The sequence below is a fragment of the Taurulus bubalis genome (assembly GCF_910589615.1).
Source record: "Taurulus bubalis genome assembly, chromosome: 9".
Taxonomy (NCBI): domain Eukaryota; kingdom Metazoa; phylum Chordata; class Actinopteri; order Perciformes; family Cottidae; genus Taurulus; species Taurulus bubalis.
In genome coordinates, this window is record NC_136597.1 from 9,685,541 (window position 1) to 9,712,467 (window position 26,927).

The 26,927-nt window shown below is 42.7% G+C and overlaps 4 protein-coding genes across 8 annotated transcripts; 2 read left to right on the top strand and 2 right to left on the bottom strand.

Annotated features, from left to right (window-relative positions):
• Positions 1 to 915: 915 nt before the first annotated feature.
• cnot2 (CCR4-NOT transcription complex, subunit 2) lies at positions 916 to 6,204 on the bottom strand (the record flags this gene model as incomplete). Of its 4 annotated transcripts, none has more annotated exons than XM_079223568.1 (14): positions 916 to 1,052; positions 1,164 to 1,308; positions 1,559 to 1,659; positions 1,764 to 1,813; positions 2,202 to 2,263; positions 3,096 to 3,252; positions 3,612 to 3,729; positions 3,861 to 3,985; positions 4,219 to 4,344; positions 4,971 to 5,050; positions 5,185 to 5,367; positions 5,506 to 5,653; positions 5,902 to 5,977; positions 6,088 to 6,204. In XM_079223568.1, the coding sequence occupies 14 exons, from the start codon at positions 6,202 to 6,204 to the stop codon at positions 966 to 968; spliced, it is 1,575 nt and encodes a 524-aa protein (XP_079079694.1). In that variant the 3' UTR covers positions 916 to 965. The 4 variants fall into 4 exon arrangements, with proteins under 4 accessions (XP_079079694.1, XP_079079693.1, XP_079079696.1 ...); XM_079223567.1 differs by having other exon boundaries at positions 5,902 to 5,998; XM_079223569.1 differs by having other exon boundaries at positions 949 to 1,052; positions 1,173 to 1,308.
• Positions 6,205 to 9,430: 3,226 nt separating this feature from the next.
• On the top strand, positions 9,431 to 10,293 carry lrrc10 (leucine rich repeat containing 10; the record flags this gene model as incomplete). The annotated part of the gene is made up of 1 exon (XM_079223574.1): positions 9,431 to 10,293. The coding sequence occupies exon 1, from the start codon at positions 9,469 to 9,471 to the stop codon at positions 10,291 to 10,293; it is 825 nt and encodes a 274-aa protein (XP_079079700.1). The 5' UTR covers positions 9,431 to 9,468.
• Positions 10,294 to 12,097: 1,804 nt separating this feature from the next.
• On the bottom strand, positions 12,098 to 14,505 carry LOC306741297 (seipin-like; the record flags this gene model as incomplete). The annotated part of the gene is made up of 1 exon (XM_079223573.1): positions 12,098 to 14,505. The coding sequence occupies one exon, from the start codon at positions 14,503 to 14,505 to the stop codon at positions 13,360 to 13,362; it is 1,146 nt and encodes a 381-aa protein (XP_079079699.1). The 3' UTR covers positions 12,098 to 13,359.
• Positions 14,506 to 17,233: 2,728 nt separating this feature from the next.
• Positions 17,234 to 25,833, top strand: fnbp4 (formin binding protein 4). Of its 2 annotated transcripts, none has more exons than XM_079223566.1 (17): positions 17,234 to 17,292; positions 17,868 to 17,945; positions 18,034 to 18,152; positions 18,866 to 19,037; positions 19,235 to 19,382; positions 19,546 to 19,651; positions 19,749 to 20,093; positions 20,385 to 20,577; positions 20,694 to 20,833; positions 20,918 to 21,022; positions 21,331 to 21,464; positions 22,445 to 22,608; positions 22,798 to 23,087; positions 23,211 to 23,328; positions 23,467 to 23,660; positions 25,002 to 25,159; positions 25,302 to 25,833. In XM_079223566.1, the coding sequence occupies exons 1-17, from the start codon at positions 17,289 to 17,291 to the stop codon at positions 25,390 to 25,392; spliced, it is 2,559 nt and encodes an 852-aa protein (XP_079079692.1). In that variant the 5' UTR covers positions 17,234 to 17,288; the 3' UTR covers positions 25,393 to 25,833. The 2 variants fall into 2 exon arrangements, with proteins under 2 accessions (XP_079079692.1, XP_079079691.1); XM_079223565.1 differs by having other exon boundaries at positions 17,261 to 17,412.
• The last annotated feature ends 1,094 nt before the right edge of the window (positions 25,834 to 26,927 follow it).

Consider the following 26,927-nt stretch of genomic DNA (forward strand, 5'->3'; position numbering starts at 1 on the left):
AAATTTCTTCCAAAATAGATGTCATATATATATATATACATACATATATATATATATAGCAATCATATATACACATTCGTACATACATATACTAATTTATGTGATGCAAAGAAACAAAAAATGTACACATTTCTTACAAAATTGTAACAAAGACTGGAAATTGTTTTGTTTGCTCTGGAGCAACGCCGTGTAGCTGTTTAGCTTCTGCGAGGATTTGTCCACATATGTGGAAACCAAAGTAATCTCCCAGATTTGTGTCCATGTTCAACTGGCACAGAACGCACAGAGAGAGACGGACAGAGGGAGAAGCAGAGTATGAGACAGAACTGTTTGGTGGTGCAAATACAAAGGTTGAAATCAATGTAAATGGTAGAAAAAAAGGAAAGGGTGAGATGAAAAGGGATGCATGTGGAAAAGTTGCATCAACCCCCCCCAAACCATAAAACAATAGAAAAGGAAAAAATATATCAGGGAGTGTTCATAAAAAATAAAAATAAAAATCACAAACAAATTTTGTGTTCTTTTATTACTAAATATAGTGCAACAATAAACATTGCATTTATTTCACCCTTTCACTTGCGTCTGAGGATGTTAACTTCCCTCGCCTTTTTTCTGTTCTTAACACTTGGTGAGGCGTAAACCTTGTACTGTCACTGTCCTGTGCCACAGGGTCAGTCCTCTTTTCTAAAAGAAAACAAGCTTCAGATTTAGAGACGTAAACATAACACAGACCCTGCTCAAAACAAGACCAAAAAAACAGGAGGAACATAAAGAATAAAAACTGAACAAGTGTTGGTGTTTTGGGCAGCATGTAATTTTGGAAAGGCAGGGCAGTTTTGATGGTGGCCACAGTCAGATAGCCAAATCCTCGAGGAATAAAAACCAAGCCATGTCAACCACAGCGCCCCTCCTGGACAACAGTGTTGTGTGCAGGAACCGTTGCGGCCCCCTGGACTGGTCGGGCCTTAGAAGGCCTGCTGGGCTGGGTTGTAGTTGAACGTTGTTGGCACGTGAGGCCTCTCTTCAAGCTTATCATACTCCAGATGAAATTCCTTTGAGATGCAAACACAATTTTAAAACACGTTAGGAAAAGCTCAAAACCACAACAAGAGTCAGTAAAAACTTGATGCCATTTCGCCAGCGTGTGAAAGACTAGTTCCTACCTTGGCTACTTTCCTCCAGTTAAGACAATCAAAAAAGTAGTAGGTTCCCCTCTCGTAGGTGTTGGTCTTCAGTGTAGGCTCCATGCCAGGCGCCCTCGTTATCCAAACCCGCTCCTCTTTGTGGTACCTCCAGTCCCGGTTGAAGCTGGAGAGTCAAGTTACGGACGAGCAATAAGACAAAAGGGAAGAAGCCAAGAACCTCGAAAAACCACAGGAATCTAAATTGCACTCTAAAAGATGGGAGGAACTACCGACAGCCTGCCACACACTTAAATGCTCATTTGTACAACTTTTAAATCGCCTTGAAAAGCTGTCAACAAAGTCCAGATGGAGAGAACATGATCAAACGTAGAAACTATACATGGTAGACAACATGTGTTTTAAAAGGTACTCACAGCTCTACTGCTGCCAGAAGCTGTAGCAGGTCTCCGCCATTCATGTAGTACAGGTAGAACAATAGGTCTTCGCCATATCGTGCCAGTTTAATTGCAGCCAACTGGAGGCAGGAGAGCAAAGAATGAGGAGTATTACTTTTGTACCTACATGTACAACCTGAAGACGGCAACCACTTATCATGGCACTGTTCTGAAGCTCACTTACCTTGTCCCTTATGTGGATATTTGTTAAGTATTCAGACGGAACATGGAAGTCTGAAAAGGCAAGAACGAGTAGGAGTGACTAAAACATATTTTTCTCACTTCACTGTCATGCCAATGGAGAGATGTGACGATTAATGCGTTTTTTACACTCTGAAATCATGATGCAATACCAAAACTGCCATATGTGAATGCTTTGACAGATAAGCTCTCATTGCTTATTGGTTGGGTGCCCTCTTGGAATTTTTACTAACAAAACATCTTTCGGCCTCATTCCCCTGGTTCCTAAAAACCTGCCTGTCATTATAAAACATGTTTTGCCTCTGGCTCAGCCAAAAATCGTGAAAGCTTTTGATGACCACTAAATGAAGGTTGTTCTAAAAGATTAAAAAGCCCCCCCCCCCCCCCCCCCCACACTACATAATTCATGTGAAAGTCTTACCAATGTCTTGAGGTCGACATGGCGACGAGGCCCAAGGAGAGGCGAACTTGGGGTACAAGTTTCTGTCAGGAAATAAAGTTGCAGTAAGTTATTCGGACTACGGACACCAAAAACAGAACATTTGCTCATCACATTTTAGATCAAATGGAAAATAACAGAATAAACCCTACAAAACACCAACTATTGAGACTAATGCATAGATGTTGAAAACGCAGTCAGCGGGAGGGAAACGCCTACATCCGAGTCAGGTGATTTATTTGAATGCTTTTAAAATAATTGCATGAAGGGAAAGGAAGTTATTATTCATAAAGTTTGCTGCTGATATTTTGCATATTTGTTGTTACAGTTTGGCATCTTTTGGCTTCACTGGTAATTGTAATATTGAGGGTAGAATCCGTTCATAGTGTAAAAAACTGACAAATATATTAAACTGGATATCTGGACCCACAGTATGGTTGTTTGGCTTCAACATCTTTTGAATATACTGGTAAAGTTTCCTCAAGTCAATATGTTATATGCAATATGTTTTTTCTCTGGGGGTAAAAATGCTACAATGAGTCCTGCACAGAGAATGTATGTCAGCAAAGAAGGTCCCAAATCTGTCCCAGTGTAAAAATACCAGTAAACGGAGGTTGACATTATACTGGTACAGAAGGCAGGGGGCATAGTGAGAATAACATTTACTCAGTGGAAAGGAGAGCTGTGAAAACGGTAACCATCGTAGCCATCTGTGCCTGCAACACCTCTTATAGATCACATAACATTTAAATGGGCGCCTGAGTTTCAACAAAGGACTATTGATTCGTTACTCACATAATCAGCTGATGGACATACACATTACTGGCTAATGAAACTCTAAGTATTATTGTATTTTGGGTAGAACAGCCGTCTTACTCTGGTGAGTTTAAGTTGAGTCCCAGTGTTGTGAGGTCACTTCCTAGCGCCAGATGGACCATCCCCGGATCGGTCTCTGCTGCCCGGATAAACGTCAGCAGGCCAATCATGCCAAATTGGTCCGTCACCATTCCTGAGGGAATGTTCGTCACCCGACCTGCAGCAGCAGGATAATTCAGAGTTCAACAAACCGCTGGAACGGGGCTGTGAACTACAGTTAATACTTACTGCAAATACATTACCTCCACATTTTTAACCCACACTTTGTGCACGCATTGGAGAGCAAACCAAGCCAAATATTTCTTAACAACTGATTATCACAGACAGACTAATGGAAAGATGATGATGGTCTGTATCATACTGAACATATTCTTTTGGTTTCCTCACTGCAGCCTATCCAATAATTATCTAACCCCAAATGCAGGGTAGAGAGCCCAACTGCCTCACCCAAGTTGTGCGATTAAGAAGGGATGTCTCAGTGGAATTGGAGCGATACGATTGGCTGAGAGGTCTCACCATCGGGCAACACCTGGATCCCTTTCTTCTGGTTGTTGTTCTGTGCTGAGGTCGTCTTGTCTCCAGGGAACTTCGGCCCATCTGCATTGGATGTGCTCTTGCTTGTGGAGTTCAAGTTCTGAAAAACAAGAAAACCAGTTTAATACACAAAAAACAAGAATAATTATCTTTAAGGAGTACCCTTGAAAAAAAAAACAAACAGACATCCTGTCAGATTGTGTTGTCGAGTCCTAAATGGCTCACACTTACGGTTTTGCTTTCATCGTTGTTCAACGTGGGGTCTTTATAGTTGGGCCCAGGCAGTGCGGGGAAGTCCTCGTTATGGATGGAGAAATCCTGCGTCTGTTCAGTTGATGGCTTCGTCACCATGCCAACTTGATGACGATGAACATAGTGAAGTAGAGATTATAATTCCCCAAAGTGTAATGAGCAACAAAATCACAACAAAAAGGGTATCATAAGCTATTCTTGTCTGTTCAAACAAAACCGTGGCTAATAATATGAACCCAATCAAGAAGCTAATATTGATTTCCTATCCTAGGGGAACCTACTTCCTATAGCTTGATGTGTGTAAAAATAAGACACTTTCTACGGCCTAATGGCCTACCATAAGGAGCCCGTCCAGCCAGTGGGTTGAGCACCGGTGTTGGGTTTCCAGTCCCTTCTCTCCGACTCCTGTCTGCTAACGCAGGGAAGTCTGACAGATCCAGTCCCGTTACATTTTCACTCCCATCTGCAGTAATAGGAAGGTTAGGAACTTGTAATATATAATGTCACCTTCAACTCAATTTATCTGTGTGATGTGTCAATTTGTATTATTATTCTTATTATTATTATTGTGTTACCCTGTAATTGTAGAATAAATGGCCCTCCCCTAAGTCAAAACTGCTGACCAAACACAACAGCTAATTTGAATAATAGTTACTCACCGTCTGTTTCAGCAGTCAAGATAAATTGATACAATGTTTCAGTTTTTGCAGAATAAAGTTTACTGACAAATATTTACATTTTTTTTCTTCTTACAAATGTTAACCAAAAAATACCCAGATTTTTCAAAAGAGCCGGTCAGTTTAAACAGATTTTCACTCTGACCGTATGTTGCCTGGGTCTAAAAGCAGTTGTGCTTCCTGCTTCAAGAAGACACTGTTCACTGCATTTAACAGTGAACGCGGTAATCTTGTCGTGTCAGCCACTCAGTATTAGCCAATGTGCAGCAAGGTATATTTATGAAATGTAATTCTCACTGCGTTTCATGTAGAATTGATTTGTTGTATTCAAAATAAACACTGGAGTGTTTATTTAAATACAACTTCTATCTAATGATCCCTTGATATACCCACCAGAGTTAAACACACTAACCTGTGCCATTGAAGATGTTGCTTGATAATGAGTTGTTCATCCCAAACGCCTGATTGCGATTCATACCAAACCCCGACATGCTGCATAGAAAAAAGAAAAACAAAAAGATGGGGCAGGATTCCAAAAATCTACTTCTCCTTAAAAAGGAAGTGTAGGGGACATGAAGAAGCGCATATCTCTACAGGGACGAGTGCGTTTTGCAGGAGCCGTCTACCTGTTTATGGTGAAGGGCTGCCGTGCTGGCTGCTGTTTGGGCATACAGATGATACTGGGCGAGCTGCGGTTGGGGCTGCCAAGACCCGAGCTGCCCATACTGTTGGTCCTGCCGCTCATCCCAATGCCTTGACCGACCTGAGAGTGGTTCAACATGTTCCTCGTGTTCATCGGCAATGACCCCCTGTGAAAACATCATGAAGTCCGATTAGGTGCATTTAAATCTTTGCTTATGTCACGTCAACTGTCATTTCTATCTATTCACAGCTATGTTTTAAACCACACAAGCATGCGTCTTAACTGAGTCTGCCTTCATTCCCACCTGCTTGGTGATGGAGGTGTATGGAGGGACATGGTGGGGACCCCCGTTGTGGGGGGGATATGACTTGGTAGCTGCGTGCCTTGCGATATACTTCGATTTAACTGAGGCGTACTGTTCCCCATGCCCCTTACCGAGAAGCCGAGCGCACCTGCAAAAAGACATAGAAGGATAAAACAGAGAGATAAACACATACCATCAGATAACCGAGAGAAAGTCCATCTGAAAAAAGTCCCACATTCACACCTTCTGTAGATTTCAGGGGACATTTGCAAGAGTTCTCCCATAAATACCTCTTAAGCTCAACTGCACTCTAGCTCACACACTATTTACACGCAGGATTTATTTTTACTCCAAATGTGCGACAGATAACTGCTAAAAACATTTTTTTAAACTTACTCTGTGGACCGTACAAACTTGCACCGAGCTGCGACAGCTGACCCGACGACGACGACGGCGAGGGAGAGGACAGCATCTGAAGGAAAACATTTGAGGACTAGAAAGAGTAAGATGACAAGAAGATGCATCCACTGGTGTTGACACCAAGAAATGACAGCAGTGGGCAGATTTGTGGACAAAACTCACATCTTTGTCCGACCGATGTGGGAACATCGACGGCTGGCTGTAGTACATGCTGTCATCGGTGAAGTCATTATCGACTACCTCGACGAACTCTACAAATTTCTTTCTAGCACCAAACATGCCTTTTGTCACCTGAAGAAGAGAGAGCAGAGTTGCCGTTAAAGAAGTAAGGAGCCGCACATACACAAACACACATTTCAGAGTGAAGTTCACATTTCTTATCAAAATACACTGATCTCGCTTCAAAACCTTTTAGTTGAACATATCAACACTAAATCTGCCAAAGTTTTACCTTGAGTTTGTTTCAATGTTGTACAACCCCCCTTTACAATATAACGGACAACACTGCATGACATTTATTAAGCATCTGATAGATCCAGCTCTTCCCCTGACACCAAACAGACCCAACATTGAAGCCACCTTTGTATACAGGACATGGTTTTGTATGATTACACCCTTCACATAGACTGGAAAAGTCTGAATGTTTCATGTATTTTCTTTTTTTTGGTAAATCACAATGCCATGTTTGGCATCATGGGGTTTTGAAGTAGTTATTTTTAAAGTGTGTGCCTATTTTGTAATGATGTGCACCGCACAAGGGAAGAGCATGTTGAACTTTAATAACAAAATAAACTATTTACCCTGACCATAACGTGTTTTATACAAAGCAAGTGACAGCCAAACTAGCCGTTAGTGTTATCGCTGATAAACTACAGGGAGTTACTTTGTCCTGGAGGCTGAACATTTATTTAATTTAACACTGCTGATAAAAGGAACAGCAGCTGAGCTAACATGCTAGTTAGCCAACGCTAGCAAGCGCTTATAACCAGTCCGTGTTAGCTTAGCTCGCCTGAGTTCACGAGCCTCAACCAGGAGCCGAGTGCCACGAAGTACCGACACCTTTCCGCTCCAAAGCAACCCGACTAGGCTACCTAGCAAGCGGCCACTACACGGCAGAGACTCGGGCCCTCTCTGCCTCCACAGATCCAGAATCAGCTGTCGGTTTCTCGGCTCGGTTGACGCTCCGTTTGCAGCAGCAGCAGCCGGAGAGCAGCAGACACAATCCGCTGGAGCGAAAGCAGACAGATTCTCTCCGTGTCGAAAACGGACGGAAGCAGCGCCGCAAACCGCTCGGACCGAGGGGCTGAAATGCGAACCGGGCGGGTTTAGTTTGACAACAGAAAAACAAGTAAAATAGCCTCACCGCATCAATTTCCCTTCTCTACGTTAGATCCAAGATGGCTGTGTGTATTCTCAATCAAAGAGGGATAGCCTTTACCCTCTGACCTTACAACCTGCTGATCACTTCCGTACACAAAACCCAACATGCCAGGAACTGAAAGTGGACTCCGCCGGCCAAGGTGCGAAATAGTCACCAAAAAAATGTTTAAAAAAACACAGCAAAGAAGAAAAATGATGTATATTTTGAAGTGAATATTAATACACAGGGTGTCTTTGCATTGTGGAAACACTGCTGTCTGTAGCTGCAGTCCCTACAGAGGAGGCCTCTTTAGTGGTAATGTCACAATATTCAGAGAGTACAGATATGTTTAGCTCAGCACCCACAAGACAGTGACATTGGCATCAAAGTCATGTTTTCACAGTTTTCCCTTACCAACCAGGCAAATCGGCAAACAGCTATAGTTTGGTAAGAGGCACAATTAAAACACATTTCTGCCAACATAATATGATCTTGAGGTCCTGCCATATAGAGTGGCTCTGTATCAAAATTGTGTTTTATAACCTTCATCCTATTTTAAATTAACTTGAAAGCTCTTTTGTATTTTCGGAAATATCAGAGTTATTTTTCACAATAAATAATAAGCTTTTATAGACCTTTTTGACAGCAGACATTTTGACTTGTCGTGGCAGGAAAAGCAGGTCAGTGGTGACATTAATGATGATATCATTACATTAAGTGCTCCAGTAATCACCTAATAGGACAATTAATTTCCCTGCTATCGTATCTCAAACTGTTTGCCATGAACAGGGTTGATAATGGCAGTCACATGGTTCTACGGGGTTGTAGTCCTACCGTTGCCTGTTTGAGGCCCCTAGGCAGTGGATAAGGAGAAGGACAAGTGCTAAAAACAGTCTGTCAGTGAGTGAAAACAGACAGGGGGCAAACAGTACCCTTCTGATAAGGACAATGAAATTCCTTCTCAGTTGTATCTAGTTGGAAAATAGCCCTAATGAAAGTATGCACGATAGCATAGGGAAATCACACCTCGGAGAGTTCAGGAGAACTTCCCCTCAAGAACGAAAAAGAGGAAATGATATTCCGCTTTTAAAACAATATGGAAACTAAAAGCAACCTGCATTTGTAGTGTTTTTAGAGTGGTTCTGGCACTAAAGTCTTGTCTCCACAATGATTGACAACACAGTAAAAAGGTGGTCCTTACAAATTATACAGAGCCATGCACCCTCCACCAATCTTCGCTACACCTCTTAGTTTTTCTGGGATCCTGTAACTTAATTTCCCCTCCCTGCAAAAACACAATGATTTACCACAATCTATGTCCGAACTATCAACACATAACTCCGTCTTTAGTCTCCCTGAGCACACAGGGAAATTCTTGAGATTATTCCACAGTACAGGCCCACTTGACTCGCCCGGTGGCACAGACCCAGAATTGCGTCTGGGCAGATTAAAACCGGATGTAAATGACCATCGTTGCTCCTTCATCACAAACCACTTCTACAGCTTTGCACCCTGCCCCTCCCTGTCTCTCTCTCTCTCTCTCTCTCTTTCTCTCTCTCTCCCACCTCTGTCATCTCAGAGAAGAAGGGTGTAAAGTCATTAGGCACAAATAGGGAGGAGAGAGTAGCTAGCTGTTGCTCTCGCCATGAAAGTCAGGGCAAAGCTCAGAGCCACTGAGAGATGCTGAGAGGACTGCACTGGGGAATATCATCCCTGGGAACACAATACGTTTTCAGCCCATTAACTTGGATAAACAAATGTCTTACTGTAGGAGATGCTCAGAGTCATGGACATCAACAGGAAAACATTGGAAGGTGGGTGCGTTTTCAATTTTCAATTATGATTATCTTTAGCTCATTATGTTTTCTTGTTTACACATGGTGGTGCTTATTTTCACTGTTTTCACGGTGTTTATCCCACGAAAGGTTGTAATTCAGCATCAGCATCCTGTGATTGTGGCTACATGCAGCTTTATGCGCTGATACAGTATTACAAAGATTGCATTACATTGTTGCAAACTTGTTTGTTTTTCTCAAGATCAATAACTCCAGTGGGGCCGTGGTGGAGCATTAATGGGATGCCATGAAATTGACTTGAAGGCGCCAACAGCCTACTTCAGCGCAACCCTTGTTTGGCACTCAATTGATGTGGAGGACCAGTGGTGCGTCAGAGACTGCAGCAAGATGGGCAATGCCATGCGAGGCGTCGTAGCCTTCATTCCCTCAGAACGCTGTCAACGCTTTCTCGTGGGGGACCTGAAGGAAATGCCACTTGATCGGACCCTGGATCTGAGCAGCCGGCAGTTGCGTCGGCTGCCTGTTGCTGCCTGCGTCTTCGATGAGCTGGTGAAGCTCTACCTGAGTGACAACAACCTCAGCAGCTTACCGGCTGAACTGCAGGACCTGAAGAAGCTGCAGCTCTTAGCCCTCGACTTTAACTGCTTTGAAGAGCTCCCTGCAGCTGTTTGCAGATTGCCCCAGCTCAACATCCTTTATCTGGGTAACAACAAGCTTTACAGCCTCCCGAGAGAACTGAGAGAGCTCAAGGAACTGAATACTCTGTGGCTGGAGACTAATTGCTTCACTGTTTTCCCACAGGTGGTTTGTGAGCTCCCTAATCTAAAGACCCTGCACCTTGGTTATAACCATATAGAGAGTTTACCAACAGAGCTAAGAGGGCTGGAAGAGCTTCGAAGTATCTGGCTTGCTGGGAACCAACTGGCAGCATTCCCACCAGTGTTGCTGGAAATGCACCTTTTAGCGGTCATTGATGTGGATCGGAACAAAATACGCGTCTTCCCAGCCCTGTCTCACATGCAAGGGTTGAAACTTGTCATCTATGACCACAACCCCTGTTTTAATGCCCCGGTAGTGGGCGAGGGAGTCAGAAGAGTCGGGCGGTGGGCGGAAAGCCCAGATGATTTGCCGGAAGATATTGGCTCAAAAGCAGTGAGTGAGAATGTGGCGGAGGTCACGGAGGTACAACCTGAGGAGGAGCACAACATTTAGGGTCAAGGAACAAAGTGAACTTCGGCCTTGGAGAGGCCCGGGCAGGACAGGATGGCATTCAAGTGGAACACTTAAAGCCGAGTGGAGCGTTGTACATCAGGCGGATGGCATTTGGTCCATATACGGCAACGCCTAGTTGTTGTACATGTTAGACACAAACGTGTGTGAAAGGGGAAATTTGAATCCAGAAATAAAAAGTGTTGAACATGATTGGATATTTACACTGTATGAAATGTTAGTGTCTTCTTTTAATTAGTACAACTCTATAAATTACTTCAAATGATTAGCTGCAACAACAGTGATGTTGTAAATTGTTAAAAATCCAACGTCAGATTTTCTTTCAGTCTAAATGTCTTAAACTAATGTATCTTATGGTACACAACATAAACTATCTTCTTACAGGTTGTGGGACATCTGGGAGATGAAAACAGTGCATTTATTTCTACTTGATAAATATTAGTGGTGTGTAAGTGCAACACTTTTCTATTAAATTGATGGTTGGTCAGTATACCAGGGATTCAGAAAACGAAAAGGATTCATTACATAGATTTGTGTTCAAGCAGAGTCGGAGATAATATCTGTACCTGCTGAGGGTAAGTACAGTGAGGTTTTTAATACACGTGATGGATGGTTTAAGTCAATTAGTGCACTCCTTATCCAGACCAATGCATAATTCATCAGATAGATTGGGGCTGTGGCTTTGAATAGAGGCTGCTAATGGGCCTTAATATCATCGCCAAAGGGTTTGGACCGAAACGGATTGTAAATGCAGTTTTCCAATTCCTCGGCATACCAGGAAAATGTTCTGTAATCAACTTAAAATGTTATTCCACAATGTATCTTTTGAGGAAATTTTGCAAAGCGTAGGTAAAGGATAAAGGATCTGCATACCCATCTTTTAACTGGAAATGTGATGTGTGAACACACTGAACTACTGTATTAAAAAGACCTACTTCATTGTGCGTTTATGTAACTCTCAGAGATTCTGCGAACTTATACAGACGTCATTCTGTTTTAGCCATCAACCGCTGTAGAGTGTGCGTCAAAGATAAACATCTCTGCTCTCATACTGGCACACTGTAATACCAAAACTTCACGTACAGGGCTTCACGCTTGTTTTACAATAAGCCGCAAAGGGCACAGTAAATGCCAAACCGATGTTGGTCCTGTGTATTTAACATCACCGTTGTTGGACACTCATGAATCCTTTTTCATATTTTATCGGAATATTATCAAAATGATACAAAAGGCTCTTCACATTGTAGAATGTTAAAACAGTAATGACGTCATCTAAATTGACGTAATTTCAGAAATGATCCTTTTGAGATAATAGATGACGTTTGTATTTGTCTCTGTAAATTTATGACACAACCATCGGTGTAATAATCATATCATATTGGATAGCCATTTGTTTTAAGAATGCTTTCTGATTTTATTCATAACCCATATTTTATCAATATAAAATACTATTAATACTACTATAAAAACCCTGCTCCTCGAATGTGAAATTTGCACATAAAGACTAAAGATCAAATCTCACAAATTGATCTTTTGTGTTTAACAAAACATTCTGACATAACACTTCTCATGTTTGGGTCTCCAAATCTCATATAGTTCACAAAAATGACAAACTCATATGCATTAGGATGTAATGTAATTATTCTGTTAAACCCTCTTTGAAGTGCAAGAACTTTGGGATTTATCTAGAGACAAAAAAACAATTTTGAGTTAATTTTTGACAGGGAAACCAGGAATATCGGCAAGATGTACACAAGAGACAATAATACATGAGAAGTGTGCCACTGCATGTTTTTTTTTATTTGTTCAAGACATAAATAACACCTACTCACATAACTTCAGAGGTATTTGCAAGGATATTACCATGACATAATACAAGATGACAGATTATAAATGCATCATGTTTAACATTCTCTTTGGAATATAATCCTGTGTCACCTGCACAAACTCTCACATAAACTTTCTTAAGGCTTTAACCCCTGGCTCCCCTAAAGTGTAGGTTAAATACATGGGGGCCATGCTTACATCCAACAATTCCTGCTTCAACAACAAGTATTTTAAAACAGTAACTTCACTTCTCCTTCTTATACTGTTCCTTAATGTTGAATACAAACATACTTAATTAACAGACTTATATTACTTAAAATATCCATCTAAAATAGCTTGGTGCATTTGTTTAAACAACATAAATAACACTATAACACAACAATAAATTGCAGTGTTTAAACTGCACTGTAACAAGACATCGAATACAAAGGAATAGTAATGATGGAATGAAAACCCAAAATGACATTTAGAAAAGCATTGCAGCTTTAACCAAGTATGCTATGGCTGTTAAATCACCCTTTAAACTGAGAGAGGTATCTGAATGAAAAAGTAAAATAAATGTAACATGTTTCTTGTGTCCCTCAGGCTGGACGCAAGTTTTACAGCCAGACACTATTTTGGCCGCATCTTCCAAATCTAATTGCTCTGAAAGAGACTCTGTGAAAAAAAGCATCACAAGGCTTGTTTGTCGGTATCCTTTAAAAAGGGTGTGAAACATTCTTGGAAATACTAAATCCCAATCAATTCTGCTCCAAGTACTTGGCAGCTACATTCATGAACAGAATCCTTTGTACCGACATATGAACTATTAATAAAGAGTTCCTGTCTCATTGCGTTAACAGGATGTGTGCATTCAGCTGTTGACGGCTGGCCGGGATATGAGAAAATGCAACATTACGGCTCAACTGACTTTCAAAGGGTGTGTTAAAATATTAACTAACACCTGAATGGTGAGGCCATATTCTGTTGGAGAAGCCAGAGCTGGAATGTAGTATCTCCTGAAATGGGCATTGTCAAAACTCAAGATAATGAAACATACAACTTAGAAGTGCTGTAGACAATATGCAGGAAGAAATGAGAAGAGGTCAAAGTTACATTTAGTTTAAAGACTCAACACAAGACAATACGCAGTAGTTTGTTAGCTAAAACAAAGCAGGTATTATATTTTCATGAACAGTAGGCATATACTATAAGTGCTTTTGCTGTGTGCCGTGGCATCGATCACAGGCTCATCCACGGCCCAGGTCTCTGTCGGAGGGTGGTCTCCCCCGGTTGAGGCTCTTGGCATTCATCCAACACGTCTGAGCTGTCTTCCTCATCGGGCTCCTTCGTGTCAGGAGACTCTTCCTCCTTGGCGTCAGGCACATCAGCCCCGGAGGCATCTATGGTCTCGGAGGGCCTCTTTGACGACGACCCTGCCACCGCGCCGTCGCCCTGGAAATCAGACGCCTCAGTCACAGAACCAATCACTTCGGGAGCACAGAGGTCGTTCTGCGAGTTTTCCTTGTCCATGCGCTTCCGAGCGTCCTCTCTCCTCTGCTGGATGCGGGTGTTGTCCCCCATCATGACCCGGACTCTTACTTGGTTCGGGGGCCAGATCCCGCCCCATATGAACTGCAGGTAGCTGAACAGCACGATGACACTGAGGAAGGCAAAGTTGGTGGCTACGCCGATCACCGCAGACGTCAGGGGGAAGTTGTACAGAACATATCGTATACCGGTGAAGTAGGCATGGATACGGAGCTGAGAGGAGTAGATCTGCACTCGTTTGGACAGGATCTCAATGACCGCACCGATGGAGGGCTGAAAAGCATTCGTCTTGTAGTTCGAGAAGAGCTCCACGTCTATGAGCTGCTTCTGCTCAGCCATCCCAGTCAGAAAGAAAGGAGAGAACATCAATGTGCTCAGGCTCTGCAGAAGGCTGGAGCGGTAATGCAGCATCGTGGATCGGCCCACCGATGAGACCGTCTTCCCACCCTTGGTGTAGCAAGACATCTTGACCATGAACATACCCAGGTTTTCATTCACCGGAGACTCTGGCATCTCCAGCTCCAAAGACACTCGATAAGGCTGACCGTAAGCCATCACTTGGTCCCTCTCATTCTTCATGAAAGAGATGTTGGCCGTGGGGAAGGAGCAGACCAGTGACTCGGAGGCGTCACAATCAGAGGTGTAGTAGAAGTGCACAGGGGTGGAGAAGCTCACGGTGGGCATGTAGGAGTAATAGAAGCTTCCATAGAGGAAGATGGACACCCACATCAGCAGCAGCAGGACAAAAAACAGGATGGCAGCCTGGAATAAAGTCCGCCGTGCTTTGAGGAGAGTCACAGCCGCCACATCGCCGAGCCAGTGCAGAACAGCTCCCATCGTACTCACAAGTGTCGAGTCTGATCCGGACTTTCTTCTGGTCCTGGTTTGGGTAGTTGTTCCTCCTTCGACCACTCTCGGCTGCTGCTGTCCCCGTGCTGGGTCCTTATGGTCATACATCGGTGGGCGGCTCCCCTCCGAAACTGTGTAGCTAATTGTTTATCTTCGCCCTCCCATCACTGACGTTAGTCTGTCTATTCAGCTAGTTCCCATTCAGCTAACTAGCTAGCTGAGGTCGGAGCTGGTTCATAAACTGAGACTAGTTCGGCCCACAAGCTTCCGGGATCTAAGCCTGCTCGAAAAAAGCTTCTAAAGGTTGGACGGTGATGTTGTCAATCTACCTGTCTTACTCGGAGGGTGTCGTTGTTGTTATTCTTCTTCTTCTACGTCTTCTCCCTCCTTCTCATCTTCTTCTTTTAACATTATTGGCGGTTAGCAAACAACGAATTGGTGCATGGCCGCCACCAACTGGTGTGGAGGGTGAATCCGGATGACTAGGTAGTACTTAACGTTACATAATAAATGAAATAAAATAGTTAATATTAGTATTAGTTAGTCTAAGATACTGAAATAGTACTTGATAACACTTACTTCTTTAGTTATTTGCTCACAATAGTGGCACTGTTAAAGCCCAGTGTGTCCAAATCCAAGTCTTGATGTCACCGTTTCATCTCTTCTATTCCTTCCTGCACATCTAATTTCTCCAACTGTCCTCTGAACTCGGTAAAGCCATCGTCCTTTTCTGGCTTCCTCCCACTGCTTCTGCAACCTTTCCTTCAACCTCTGTTTAATCATACTTTTGGTTTATGATTTACTGAAGGTGACTGCAACATTAGTGCAGCTATTTGTTTGTGTTGTGGCCTCTTTTGCAGCTTTATCTGCCATTTCCTTTGACACCAATATGTGCTGGTACCCATAACCCTACTGTCAGTCCCATCGTTTGAATTCGGTACAATGTGTGTGGCTAATAATGAACTTGAATCAGAACAAATGATTTCTCTCACTGGAGTTGGGTCCTCTATCCACTGTAGTGCTATAACGTTATTGCCAGCATTTCCTCTGTGTACACTGATAATCCTTCAGTGATCATTTTACCTGTTTTGACATTAAATTCTGAAGCAATAAATGCTACTCTTACCTTGTTTACTAAACTCTGTGATGTGTCTGTGAAAACCTAGACATGACTGTGGTAATATGTGCCTGTTGCATGCACATTGAAATTCCAAAGCTTCTTGTCTCCCTTCTCTCCTTTTTCCCAGCGAGGTTTTAAAGTTTCCTGTGTTGGATGCTCTTTATAATAACTCAATGCTAATTGAGTTATTCTTAATTCTAGCGGCATTGCTCCCATTTCCTCCTCTAATGCAGTCGTTGGAGTTGTTTTAAAGGCACTGGTGCATAATCTCAGTGCGTGATATTGAATATTATCCAATTCTTTGACAGATGTGCTGATCCAAACACCACACAACCATAATATAATATAGATCTAATTGATCCACTGTATATGGCTTTCAAAGCAGTTCTATTTACCACCCATTTACTTCCCAACAAAAACCTCATTATATAGCCCGTTCTTACATTTTCCACTACTTTTTTTATATGTACAGGTTATGTGAACCTTTCGTCAAACCTAAACATGTTAAATATTTTACTCTCTCCAATTCATGATTATATAGTTTTACTTCACTACCAATTGTTTTCCTCGTAAAGAACATTGTCATTGTCTTTTCTACAGAAACATTAAAACCCCATGTATGTACTCTTCTACCTTCAAAATGTCTCTCTGCAGTTTCTTTACTATGAATTCCACATTTCTTTCCCTCTTCCAAGTTGACCCATAAACTGCAAATAGTTGCAATCCCATCCCATTTTCTATTTCACTGAACACATCATTTATTATTATGGAGAACAGTAAAGGACTGGCTATATTACCGTGAGTTGTTCAATATTACTAAGCTTTCCTGGATAGCTCTTTCCTACCCTGACTTCTATACATCTTTTTAATGAAAATTCCTTCAAGGGTCCAATGACCCTTAATACTCAACTTGCAAATTCTAATAATAACCCTTCTCTCCTCATCATATCATATGCATTCTGTGTCAAAGAAGACAGCCACAACACTTTCTTTGTTTACCTGTGCTTTCCTAATTTCATCTTCATGGGTTGTAAAAGTCTGCAATTCTGACAGTTCCTTCTCTTGTCCAAACTTCAAATCGCACATTTTCCAATATTATCCCCAACTCTATCTCAGCGAATACTGTCTTATCCTTTAATACCAAAGTCCAATAAGCCAGGTTTCCTGAACACATATGATTTCTGGTATCTTTTTTAATAAATCCTTTAAACTCTTGGCCCTTTACTAATACTCTTATTGACTTCCATTCCAACCTCTCCTATCGTTGACACTCTCCCTTTCAAACTTCTTTCCCCTCTTTCGTCCTCCTCCTCCCCCACAGGACCCTGGGGTCCAGCCATCACAATCCACATCACCATCATCCTCCTCATTCACTTCCTGAGTCGCCACCCAGAGTCCAGTCACAAACCAGTTCATGCAAACCAAAGCCAAAATATCGAACTCGTTTTCTGGTCGGGTGCACGTTTGTCTCGCGCTCCCCTCAGTCTCAGCTCGTTAACAACATAGGGAGCGTTGACTCAGCCTTCGCTGTTCCGAGACGTGCCCACGTGAACCGGAAGTTGATCATCTTTTGTGCCACTTCGAAGCAGCAGAGCCAAGCAACAACAACGACGCCAGGGAAGGGTGAAGGCCCCCAGACCGACACACATCGATGGGTAAGAAAAATCGCCTCACAGGAGGAGCGGTCGGTCGGAGAACGATCCTTCAGCTTTCGCCTCCTGGGCTCCGCGGTGGGGATGTCGGAGAGCGGGAAGAAAACCCCTCGGGATCCGATGGTATTTCTGAATGTTATCTCAGTGGCTTGTTAGCTGAATGCTGGCGGTGTGAAGCATGTGGCTATCTTTATAGATTAACTTCACGAAATGAAGCTGCCGAATTAGTTTAACACTGGGTGCAAAGATGCTTCATGACCAAACACAGCTAACGCTGACAGTGACAGCGGTTTACGTTAGCTCGTGATACAAACCCGTTGTTTACGTTAAGCTAACAGCAGCTATCGTAGCATGCTAAGCTAGCGGCAGTCGCTTTTGTGAGCATGCCAACATAGTCTGGCGACTAATGACTGAGCCAGCTGACCCAACACGTAATGAACCTCACACCAATGACGTTAACATTACATGTGACTGGTTTCATCTGAGTGTGAGGACCGTGTGGGAGAATAACTTTAGCTTTGCTGCAGCAACGGTTGCAACTCGAGGCTAACCTCTTGGCTGACGTGTTTTTTTTGCAGACGAACAGGATGCTGATGGACTCAGATTCGCTAGAGAGAGACTCACAAACATGAAGACTTCCGCTGCAAAGGCCACAGGTAGAGTGACTGTCTATATACGAGGAGCTGTTTGTGTTTCTTTTTTTAGCCCAGATGATTGAACACGTTGATTTGTCTCCTCCTGTAGAAGGCTTGTCCTTGCTCGGAGCCTATGAGGATAGTGATGAAGAGGATGCTGGAGACTCTCTTCCGCATTCAACTGCAAAGTCAACGGACATCGACAGTACATTGGCCAATTTCATGGCTGTGAGTATAATTTGCTGCATATCGTAATCCTCGGTTTTGGTTACTGGAATCTGAACCAATGCTCATGTATGTTTTCTATTAAGATATATAACTTAAAGAGAGATGTTTACCTGTATTCTACCTAATTAGTGGTACAGTTGAGGCTTTGGGCTACTGCATAACATTCACGTATGTATGGTTTACAACGGCAGAAATACAATCTGTTAACCCAGTTGTCATTTATGTACTTTAGATAAGAATGAACCAACTGGTATTTACCTTTGTATAAGGAGTGTACCTAGATTAGCCCCAAAAAAACACATTATTAATGTATTTCTTTAACCGTCATATCATTTGACAAAGTGAGAGGACAGCTCATTATGCAAAAAAATATACATCATACTTGGTGCCCCCTTTTTTTAAAGGAAAATTGTAAGGATTCCAGATGAGCACAGTATGTAGTTGTGAACTGAAAGGAGAGATTGTAACTAGATCTTTGGGGCTAATCCATCATGGATAGTCACAGGTGGTAAACAAGTACAAAGAAGACTGCAGGTTTGGGTTTCCCCAATTTATAATCTATTTTGGGTAGGCTTCTAACCTGGGCCTAGTTCTTCATTAATTCATCATATAATTGTTCTACAGACAAGTGTGGTTCATTCAAAGGCCTGAAACGTAGAGTTTGTAAAAACATTTTTTTTAAATAATTTTGCCATTTTCCCTCCCCACCACAGGAAATTGATGCAATCACCACCCAGCCAAATTCAGACGATACATCTCAACCCTCAGCTCCAACCACCACCCCACCCAGACCAGAGGTTGATACTCAGCAGCCAGCTGCTAGTGCAGACCAGAACCAACAAAGCACAGAGTTTGAGTATAATACTCAGTACTCACTTGCTGGAGGTAACCGTCTATGTGCTGTATTTAAGATGAAGTGTTTAGTATAGCAGAATCCTGATGATATTTTGTTTCAGCCTTCCAAATTGCTCCACATGGATGACGATTGTTTGATTTTGGGAACATAACAATTGTATGCAATAGAGTACCTAAAATATTCTTGGGTTTGCTTCCAAGCATCTCATGAGTTTTATTTTTTGCAGTGGGTGTAGAGATGGGAAACTGGCAGGAAGTGTGGGACGATAACTCTGGCTGCCACTACTACTGGAACACTCAGACCAATGAGGTGTCTTGGGAGCTTCCCCACTATCTAGCTGATCAGGTGAAACTCCTGGAGCAGAATACTAACAGGTAGGAGGAACTTATAGGGAGATCACAACTTTGTGAACAGCAGCTTCATCTTTGATGCCACTGTACCCATTTAATCTCAAGAAGAATTTTTTTTTTCCTCACATTTCTTGGTTTTCTCTCAAGTACAGAAATTCAGATGTGTATGATGTATTTCTCTTTGTAGCTCTATTGTCAATGGCAACGGCACTGCGCATGTCGCCTTTCACACCAAGGAAAATGCTGCTGTAATTGTTGCAGCCCCGCCATCTGTGAAGGAGACCAAAGTGAAGGCAAGTTTCAAGTCCAACATTAATTAATTTGACTCTGTGTTGTTTGAAGACATTTATTCTGAGCTTTAATATGTCACCCTCATGTTTTGTCTTATAGGAGGTAATTGAGAGTGTTGTAGGCCTCACAAGTGAAGAAGAGGAGCTCCGTGGAGTTGCTGCGTCTCTGCTTGGTCCTCTGATCCCTTCTGAAGTGAAAGAGGCAGAAGAAAAATGGAGAAAAAAACTGAATAAATGCTTGGATGAGACTGAAAACAATTTAGATTCTGATGAGGAAGGTGTTCGCAATGCAGGATCACCTTCTACCCCTCCGTCGGACCCTGACCCAATCCCCACTGTCCAGAAAGATCTTTGCACCAAGAAGCAGTCGGAAGACAACTCAGATGCAGAGGAGGAGACGGAGGAAGACACAATGGAGCTGGAACTGGCCCTGGAGAGGAAAAAGGTGGGTCTTGGGTCTAATAGAGTTTTTTTGTTTTTTGGGGGGCTCACGGATCAACTGATTTAGAATTAGGAGGTCAAACCTCACAAAACACATAACTAACTAATTATGACTGTTTCACACACAGTGGAGTGGTGATACTTTGGACAGACGTGGGTGTAAACCGCAACTGGACTGGTTAGCCGAGGCATACAGCCACACGGCATTTTGGGGATTTTAGTGTGCCGCAGTGGTATTTCCAAATGTGTAATGTTTTCAGTGTGGCCTTTCCCTAACCTATTATCTGGCTCTTAGGCTGAGCTCCGGGCGCTGGAGGAGGGTGATGCGAGTGCCGGGGGCTCCAGTCCTTGTTCTGAGACGAGCCAAGAAGCCGCTGGTTCTCAAGGCCTTCTACTGAAGAAAAAACGGTGGAAGACTGCCTTCCCCAGTGCTCCCAGCCCTGACTCGAACAGCATAGGCTCAGACCTACCGGACAGCACAGAGACTAGTGAGTCCAAATAATTCCATGCATGACAGGAGTGGGTGAAAAATGAATATTCCACTCATTACATGTTTTCAGTCTGAATGCCCTGCCTATTTAAATGCCCCTTTTGTGTCTTGTAGCACTTTCTAAAGTCCAAGAGAGTGTTAAGGAAGAAGAGGACAAGGAAGCGGACAATTCAGAGGAGAAAGCCGTTACAAATCCTCCGGTAAAAGAAGAGGTGGAAACACCGGAGCTCAAAGTAGAAACGCCTGAGCTCAAGGTAAAAACTATGTTCCCATTACTAACCGTAATAATTGTGACAATTTTTTTGTGTGACATGTTTTTAATGCTGAAGAAAATGTAGTTTCAGATTGGACAACTAGCCAACACGTTAACCAGCAAGATGGAGTTCCTGGGGATAAACAAAAAGGCGATCTCAAACTTTCAGTTTCTTCTGTTACAAACTGAGGTGAGGAAAATGGTTCAGTTTCTAAGTAATATTATCCTTGCTTCCAGATGTAGAAATCCAAGTGTGACATCTAAAATATTTAACACTTAATTTTGTTTCATATAATTTTACACACAGCCATGTGGTATTACTTAATATTTAAAATGTTCATAATAATCCATCATAGGGGTGTCATTTGGAAAGTTAATGTAATTACTTTTCCATGTTTCACATCTATCTTTTGGCTCTTTATGTCTCTGTATCCCTTTTACTTCTACTTTCTGGGCTTTATCTCACTCAAGTCTCCCTCCTTCTCTTTTGCTCTCCAGACTCGGATTGCTGACTGGAGAGAGGGCGCTCTGAACGGGGTCTATCTTCGTCGCAGGCTTCAGGAAGCTGCCGAACACATAAAATATTACGAACTTAACGCCACCCCTAAAGGCTGGTCCTGCCACTGGGACAGGTACGCGCTCCTTACCTTTCACATCTCTAAACTCCCTCGTCCCCAAAAACCGTGTGACTACACCCTTCTCAGTGCCGAGGTTGCAGACTTTGTATCATGACTTGGGGAGAAGCTTAACAAGTCTGAGAGGATCAGAATACTTGCCAGAACCAGACTCTGCAGGTTTCTGTGATGCAATCCAGGCACTCTGCCTTGCAGATACTGATAAGGGAGCATCCACTCTGGGCCAGCCTGCTTCCTGTTAAATATTCCTGCCACCAAAAACTCCCTGTCCCCATAACACAGACTCTTAAGCCCTTTGTTGCCAGGGCATTTGTAGACTGATTATGGGTCCAGTCAGTGGAAAATTTGGGAGGGGGGTATGGTAAGAAGGTTGGTTGCGTGGGAGAGATTTGCACTTTACAGGACTACAACACCCAGAATGCAATGCAGACAGTGATGCCCAGGAAGCGAGGAGTGTCACGCATCAAATAAAAGGTGAAGATGGAGCAATGACGGGAACCCAGCAGGTCAGACCTACTCTATTTCATATGTCTTCCTGTTTTGATTTTTTTCTTTCTGATGTAAAATGAGTTGCGTGTGTGCTTGCAATTTTTGACCAATGCTTGTTGATGATCATGATGGTGTTTCCTCTCTGGCGTCTTCCTGTGTCTGGGAGGGAATGGTTGTCTAAAACGGAACAAATGTGACAACCATGGTGTAAGCTGCTGAATGCTACTTTCAGGACCTAGAGATGATTTGTTTTGCTTTCTTTGATTTTGAGAGCAAGGTGGGTTCCCTATCCACATCCATAACCCCACCCTAATTGGGCCCTTCTTTTGGACAGCTAAAGTCGCTGTCCATACCAACACTCCTGCCCCTTACTGTGGCCATTATGTCCACTCCCTTGCCCCACTGTCCCAGGGTATCCTGCCACTCATCCAGTTGCTAGGACAGTCGTTGAGACTCTTGTCTTTTATCTCTGTTGTCCCACTCTTTAGAGAGCACAGGCGGTATTTCTATGTGAACGACCGGACCAGCACCTCCCAGTGGGATTTTCCAAAAGAGGACGACAAGGAGGAAGACCTGAAAGGCAGCCAAGGTGCCCAGACTTCCAGTCAAGGAGACATCAAACCATTGTCTGCGTCTGCTGGAGCGGTCACAGGTCAGTCTTTTTCTGCTGTTGCTACTCCTTTAGACTTGCCAGCTCAGTGTCGTCTTTAGTGACTTTAGAAAAATACATTCTGTGTTAACTCTCCTGTCAGTGTTTTTCCTATATGTTTAAGTGCATACTATGTGACATGCTTCACCCCATCTTATTAAAACATATATGTATATATTTTTCTTCAAACAGGATCTTTTGCTTCTCCCCCCACCGCCCCACCAGCACCTCCTCAGCCCAGTGCATCATCTATCTGGTCCCCGCCTCAACCTCCCCTTCCTGACAGCCCGCCTCCACCTTCCAACTACCCACCGCCTCCGCCTCTCCCCCCAGGCTCACCACCTCCACCTCCTCCTCCTCCTGACAGCGATGGAGAGATCATGGAGGTAGAGATGGAAATGGATGATGATATTGACGGTGAGCCTCCTGCTCCTGGAACGGAGGAAGATGGCTCTGGGAGGCCTCCTTTACCTAGCGTGAAGGTATGGGAGTCATCAAGTTATGTTAGTGAACTCCAGCTAATATTGTGCATGAGAATGCTATATGTTTATGTTCAGAATAAAAGAGGACATTTGCTTTTAACTTTTATATTTTGTCTCTCACAGATTGTGGAGTCGTCGGCCCCCTTGGGGAAGGCTCAGAAACGTAAAGCCAGCCAGCTGAGTAAAGCCATAACTATTGGCAGTAATCCAATTCTCTACACCCAGCCTGCTTTTAGTGCAGGTAAAAACAGATCTCAACACAATATTATGTATTGCGCTGTTTTCCCCAATATGGTTACCTGTCTGAACAACATTATTACACATCCCCTAAAATGAGACTAGAGCCCTGTTTACTCACTGAATGTTTCTCTTTGTGTAGCTCCTCTCATGTCTGCAACTGCCTACTGGGGTGTGCCAGCTGTCCCCGCCCCCATAGTCCCTTGTGAACCTCCTGTCCCACCTGTTCCGGCCCTGCCTCCTCAGCCACCACTGCCACCATCCCAGCCGCCCTTTGAACCCCCTGGAGCCAAAGTTCTGCCCACAGAGAAGACCAAGAAAGTGAAAAAGGATAAGGTCAGTATTTGCGTTAACAGTTTATATAAATTGTCAAGGAGGGCAGTAGCTATGTTTAAAGAAAAAACAATTAAAGAATATTACATACGAAAGCAGCTTGTAGTACCTAACCTCATGTTAGTTAAGCCCAAGAGGATGTTGTTATCAGTCATTGAGCCAGCAGATACATTTGGACATGAGATTTCTTAAAACAGCTTCTGAAGTATTGACTCCTTGCAGCAACAAACATGTTCCTTGAACGACACCATCGAGGTCTCTTCAGCAACATTCTCATAGCTTCATTTTAATCTACTTGAAGTCTCAGTGAGCTTGCTTTCCTGTAGTTTGACCACAAATGTGTACAATATGCTTTGAACAGAGACCTCTTCACTCCGTCTGTGCATGCGTGAAACTTGCATATGACAATGTTTCCTTGTGCATACATCATGCAGCATCTTCATCATCAGTCATACACCTTCTTACAGACACTTTAAAATAAAGACATTTTAGATATTTGTCTCCTTTACTTCTACAGCGCATGACATCACTCTTTCTGGCATTATATTTGGTATCTTGGATCAAAATACCCTCTTGTCTTATAACCAAATGGGCCTGGGGCCATGTTGCTCCATGTGACTCTTACAGTCTGGTGGCCATGACAGTAAGATAGAATTCACACACATTTGAGACCCCTTCTGACTCAATTTACTTAACTGTCTGTGATTAACCCAATCAAAGGCTTTTGTAGCATCAGTAAAACCATTTAGAAATGTGTTTAAACTTTCCTTTTTAAAGCATATACCATCAGTGCTGTGTTTAGCTTTAACACTGAACTGATTGGAGTTAATGGAATCATTTAATCTGTCCAGCAGAATTATTTCTTTGCGAAAGCTATGCGCCTGTAATTATCTTGGCTGCCAACTTTACCAGCTTTGTCCTTGATGACTAGCACTAACAGAACAGACAACACTGAGTCTGTTAGTGAGCCATGACTCATGAAGGCAGTAAAATGGCAAGGAGAGAAGCTATCCTCATACTGGCATATTTACTGTGTTTAGCAGAAATGTGATCTAAACCACTTTGCTTTGTCAGTCTGCTTGTTTACAGCTTGGTACAACACTTGGGACATAATCATCATAGAAACATTCCCATCGGGTCCGCCTTACACAAATAACTTTGCACACGGTTAAATAATGGTACTATATTGCTACTACTATAACTCCATGGGACCGTATGTAAACCGTATGGGTTGATTTTCTTTGCTTGGATTTTTTTCTAGTCGACCCACCTTTGTAATCCAATGCTAAGATATCACATAAGAAGAACCTGCATTGTAATTGTTCTCTTCCTATGTCTCTATAGACAAAGAAGAGTAAGATCCAAATGCCCTCTCTGGTGAAGAAGTGGCAGAGCATCCAGAAGGAGTTGGACGAAGAGGAGAAAACCAGCTCCAGTGACGAGGACAGAGATCAGATGAACAAGAAGAATATTGAGGACTGGAGGAAACAGCAGCTCACAACGTATGTTCCTGTTTGAATAGAGTAACATTTGTAATGATTGTGATGATTGTTTAAGGCTGTAGCTACACTGTTCCATTGAGTTCTTTACATTTTTCTTATATTTCCCCATCTTTATGAACTTTTTTTTTTTTTAATTCTACAGAGGAAAAGCTTCGAAGAATGCCAATTTTGAGCTACTACCTGATAACTGGCGGGACCGACTGAAGAAACGGAAGACAACGAATAAGACGTAACATTCAACCTGGGTCACACATTGCCCAGTCACTTTTTTTATTTTATTTTTACTCCGTTTCAATCTCTAAAGTAATCCTTACCCAGATTAAAGTTTTGTTTAATGATCTATGGACTTTCTTTACCATTTTACTTGTCAACAATGGAGACATTTGAGGTCCTTACATGGTCGGCCATTCACCAAAGGGGTTTGAATGTCCTTTTCTTGTTTTTGTAGCCACAATATTGTAAATGTGCCAAAAGTCTTGAAATGATTCACCACCATTTTGAAGAGCTTCACGTCATAGATGACCGCCACAATTTGTTCGGAGGGATTGTCTATTTTATTGAGAATTTTTACAACTGTGTTCATATAATGTTTTATGGTATAAGCCATGTTTTTGGGAGGGAGTGTCACTGAACCTGTACATTTTGTAAAAAGTTATTAAACTGTTTTTCCAGTTTTTTGTTGTCATTTCTATGCCAAGTATCTTTTATTATGGCTTTAAGGCAAAGAGTTACTATAGACTAATCACTTTTAATTTGATTTTAAAGCCGCTCATTGTTCACAACACACCTCCGTACGATGGAGAGTTGTCACTAGAAGGAATGGGAGGGGCCGGCTGTCCTGTGGGGAAGGCGTCGCCTAGCAACTACTGCGTTGGTGTTGCGACAACATCGTGTACTTTGGGGAAGTCGCCCCCTCGTCGTAGTTTACGTATCGCTCTGAAATTCATGAATGAGTTTGTGTGATGGACTTTAAACACTAGCACGGTAAGTGTCTGTCAGACATTCATACGTGACGCTGTCTCCTACCAACGGAGAGCGGCGGGGCAATAAAGCCCGGAGCTAAAGTGGCGTCAAGGCCCTCAGTGTAATTAGTCTCCATTCAACCAGCTGAGTTAATGCAGCGGGTCGAGGTGCTCCCGAGAAGCTGAACCCTGCTCGGCTGGAGGGAGGCCGTCTCTGGTCCTTCACTTGAAGCAGGACGGCAGCATGATGCCTGTGAGAAAGTCCGCTCTCAACAGCTCACACGTGAGTTTTCCACTCAGAATATCAACCTTATATTATTTAATTATCTTCGAACTCGTGGGCCGAAGTTGTCATATGCAGGGATTTTTCTTCTTCTTCAAAGAATCAGATGGTTAATGATCGACCTTGAGCTACAGATAAATGTCGTCATTGTCCAGTTTGACAATGTATCCGTTCATCCTCGGTTTGTTTGATCATTAGTGTGTACTGTAGTATGACACTTAAATAACGTTCTAGTATTTCTAACCTTACTACAGAGGTTTCCTACCCTAGGATAAACATGTCTTTATAGCCTCATTTATCAGCTGAATATCATTTGTAAGAAGATTTAAATGTGTTTTAAATCTGATTTTCTCTGACATAAATACCCTGATGGAATTGGGTTCATGTCTATATGGGTTCATGATAACATAACACATTTTATCTTTGTAGTATCCTGATTACAACCCTTGGTTGATAAGGGCCACGCCACTACACGTTTGACTCTTGCTTGGTAATTAGGAAAACAACATTGATAACTTACATT

Excerpts from the sequence above, each read along its gene's own strand:
- fnbp4 (XM_079223565.1), top strand. The coding sequence starts at position 17,289 with ATGGGTAAGAAAAATCGCCTCACAGGAGGAGCGGTCGGTCGGAGAACG. Across the intron at positions 19,652-19,748 it reads TGAAGGAGACCAAAGTGAAG|GAGGTAATTGAGAGTGTTGT; the intron begins GCAAGTTTCAAG and ends TTTGTCTTATAG. Across the intron at positions 21,465-22,444 it reads TGGTCCTGCCACTGGGACAG|AGAGCACAGGCGGTATTTCT; the intron begins GTACGCGCTCCT and ends CCCACTCTTTAG.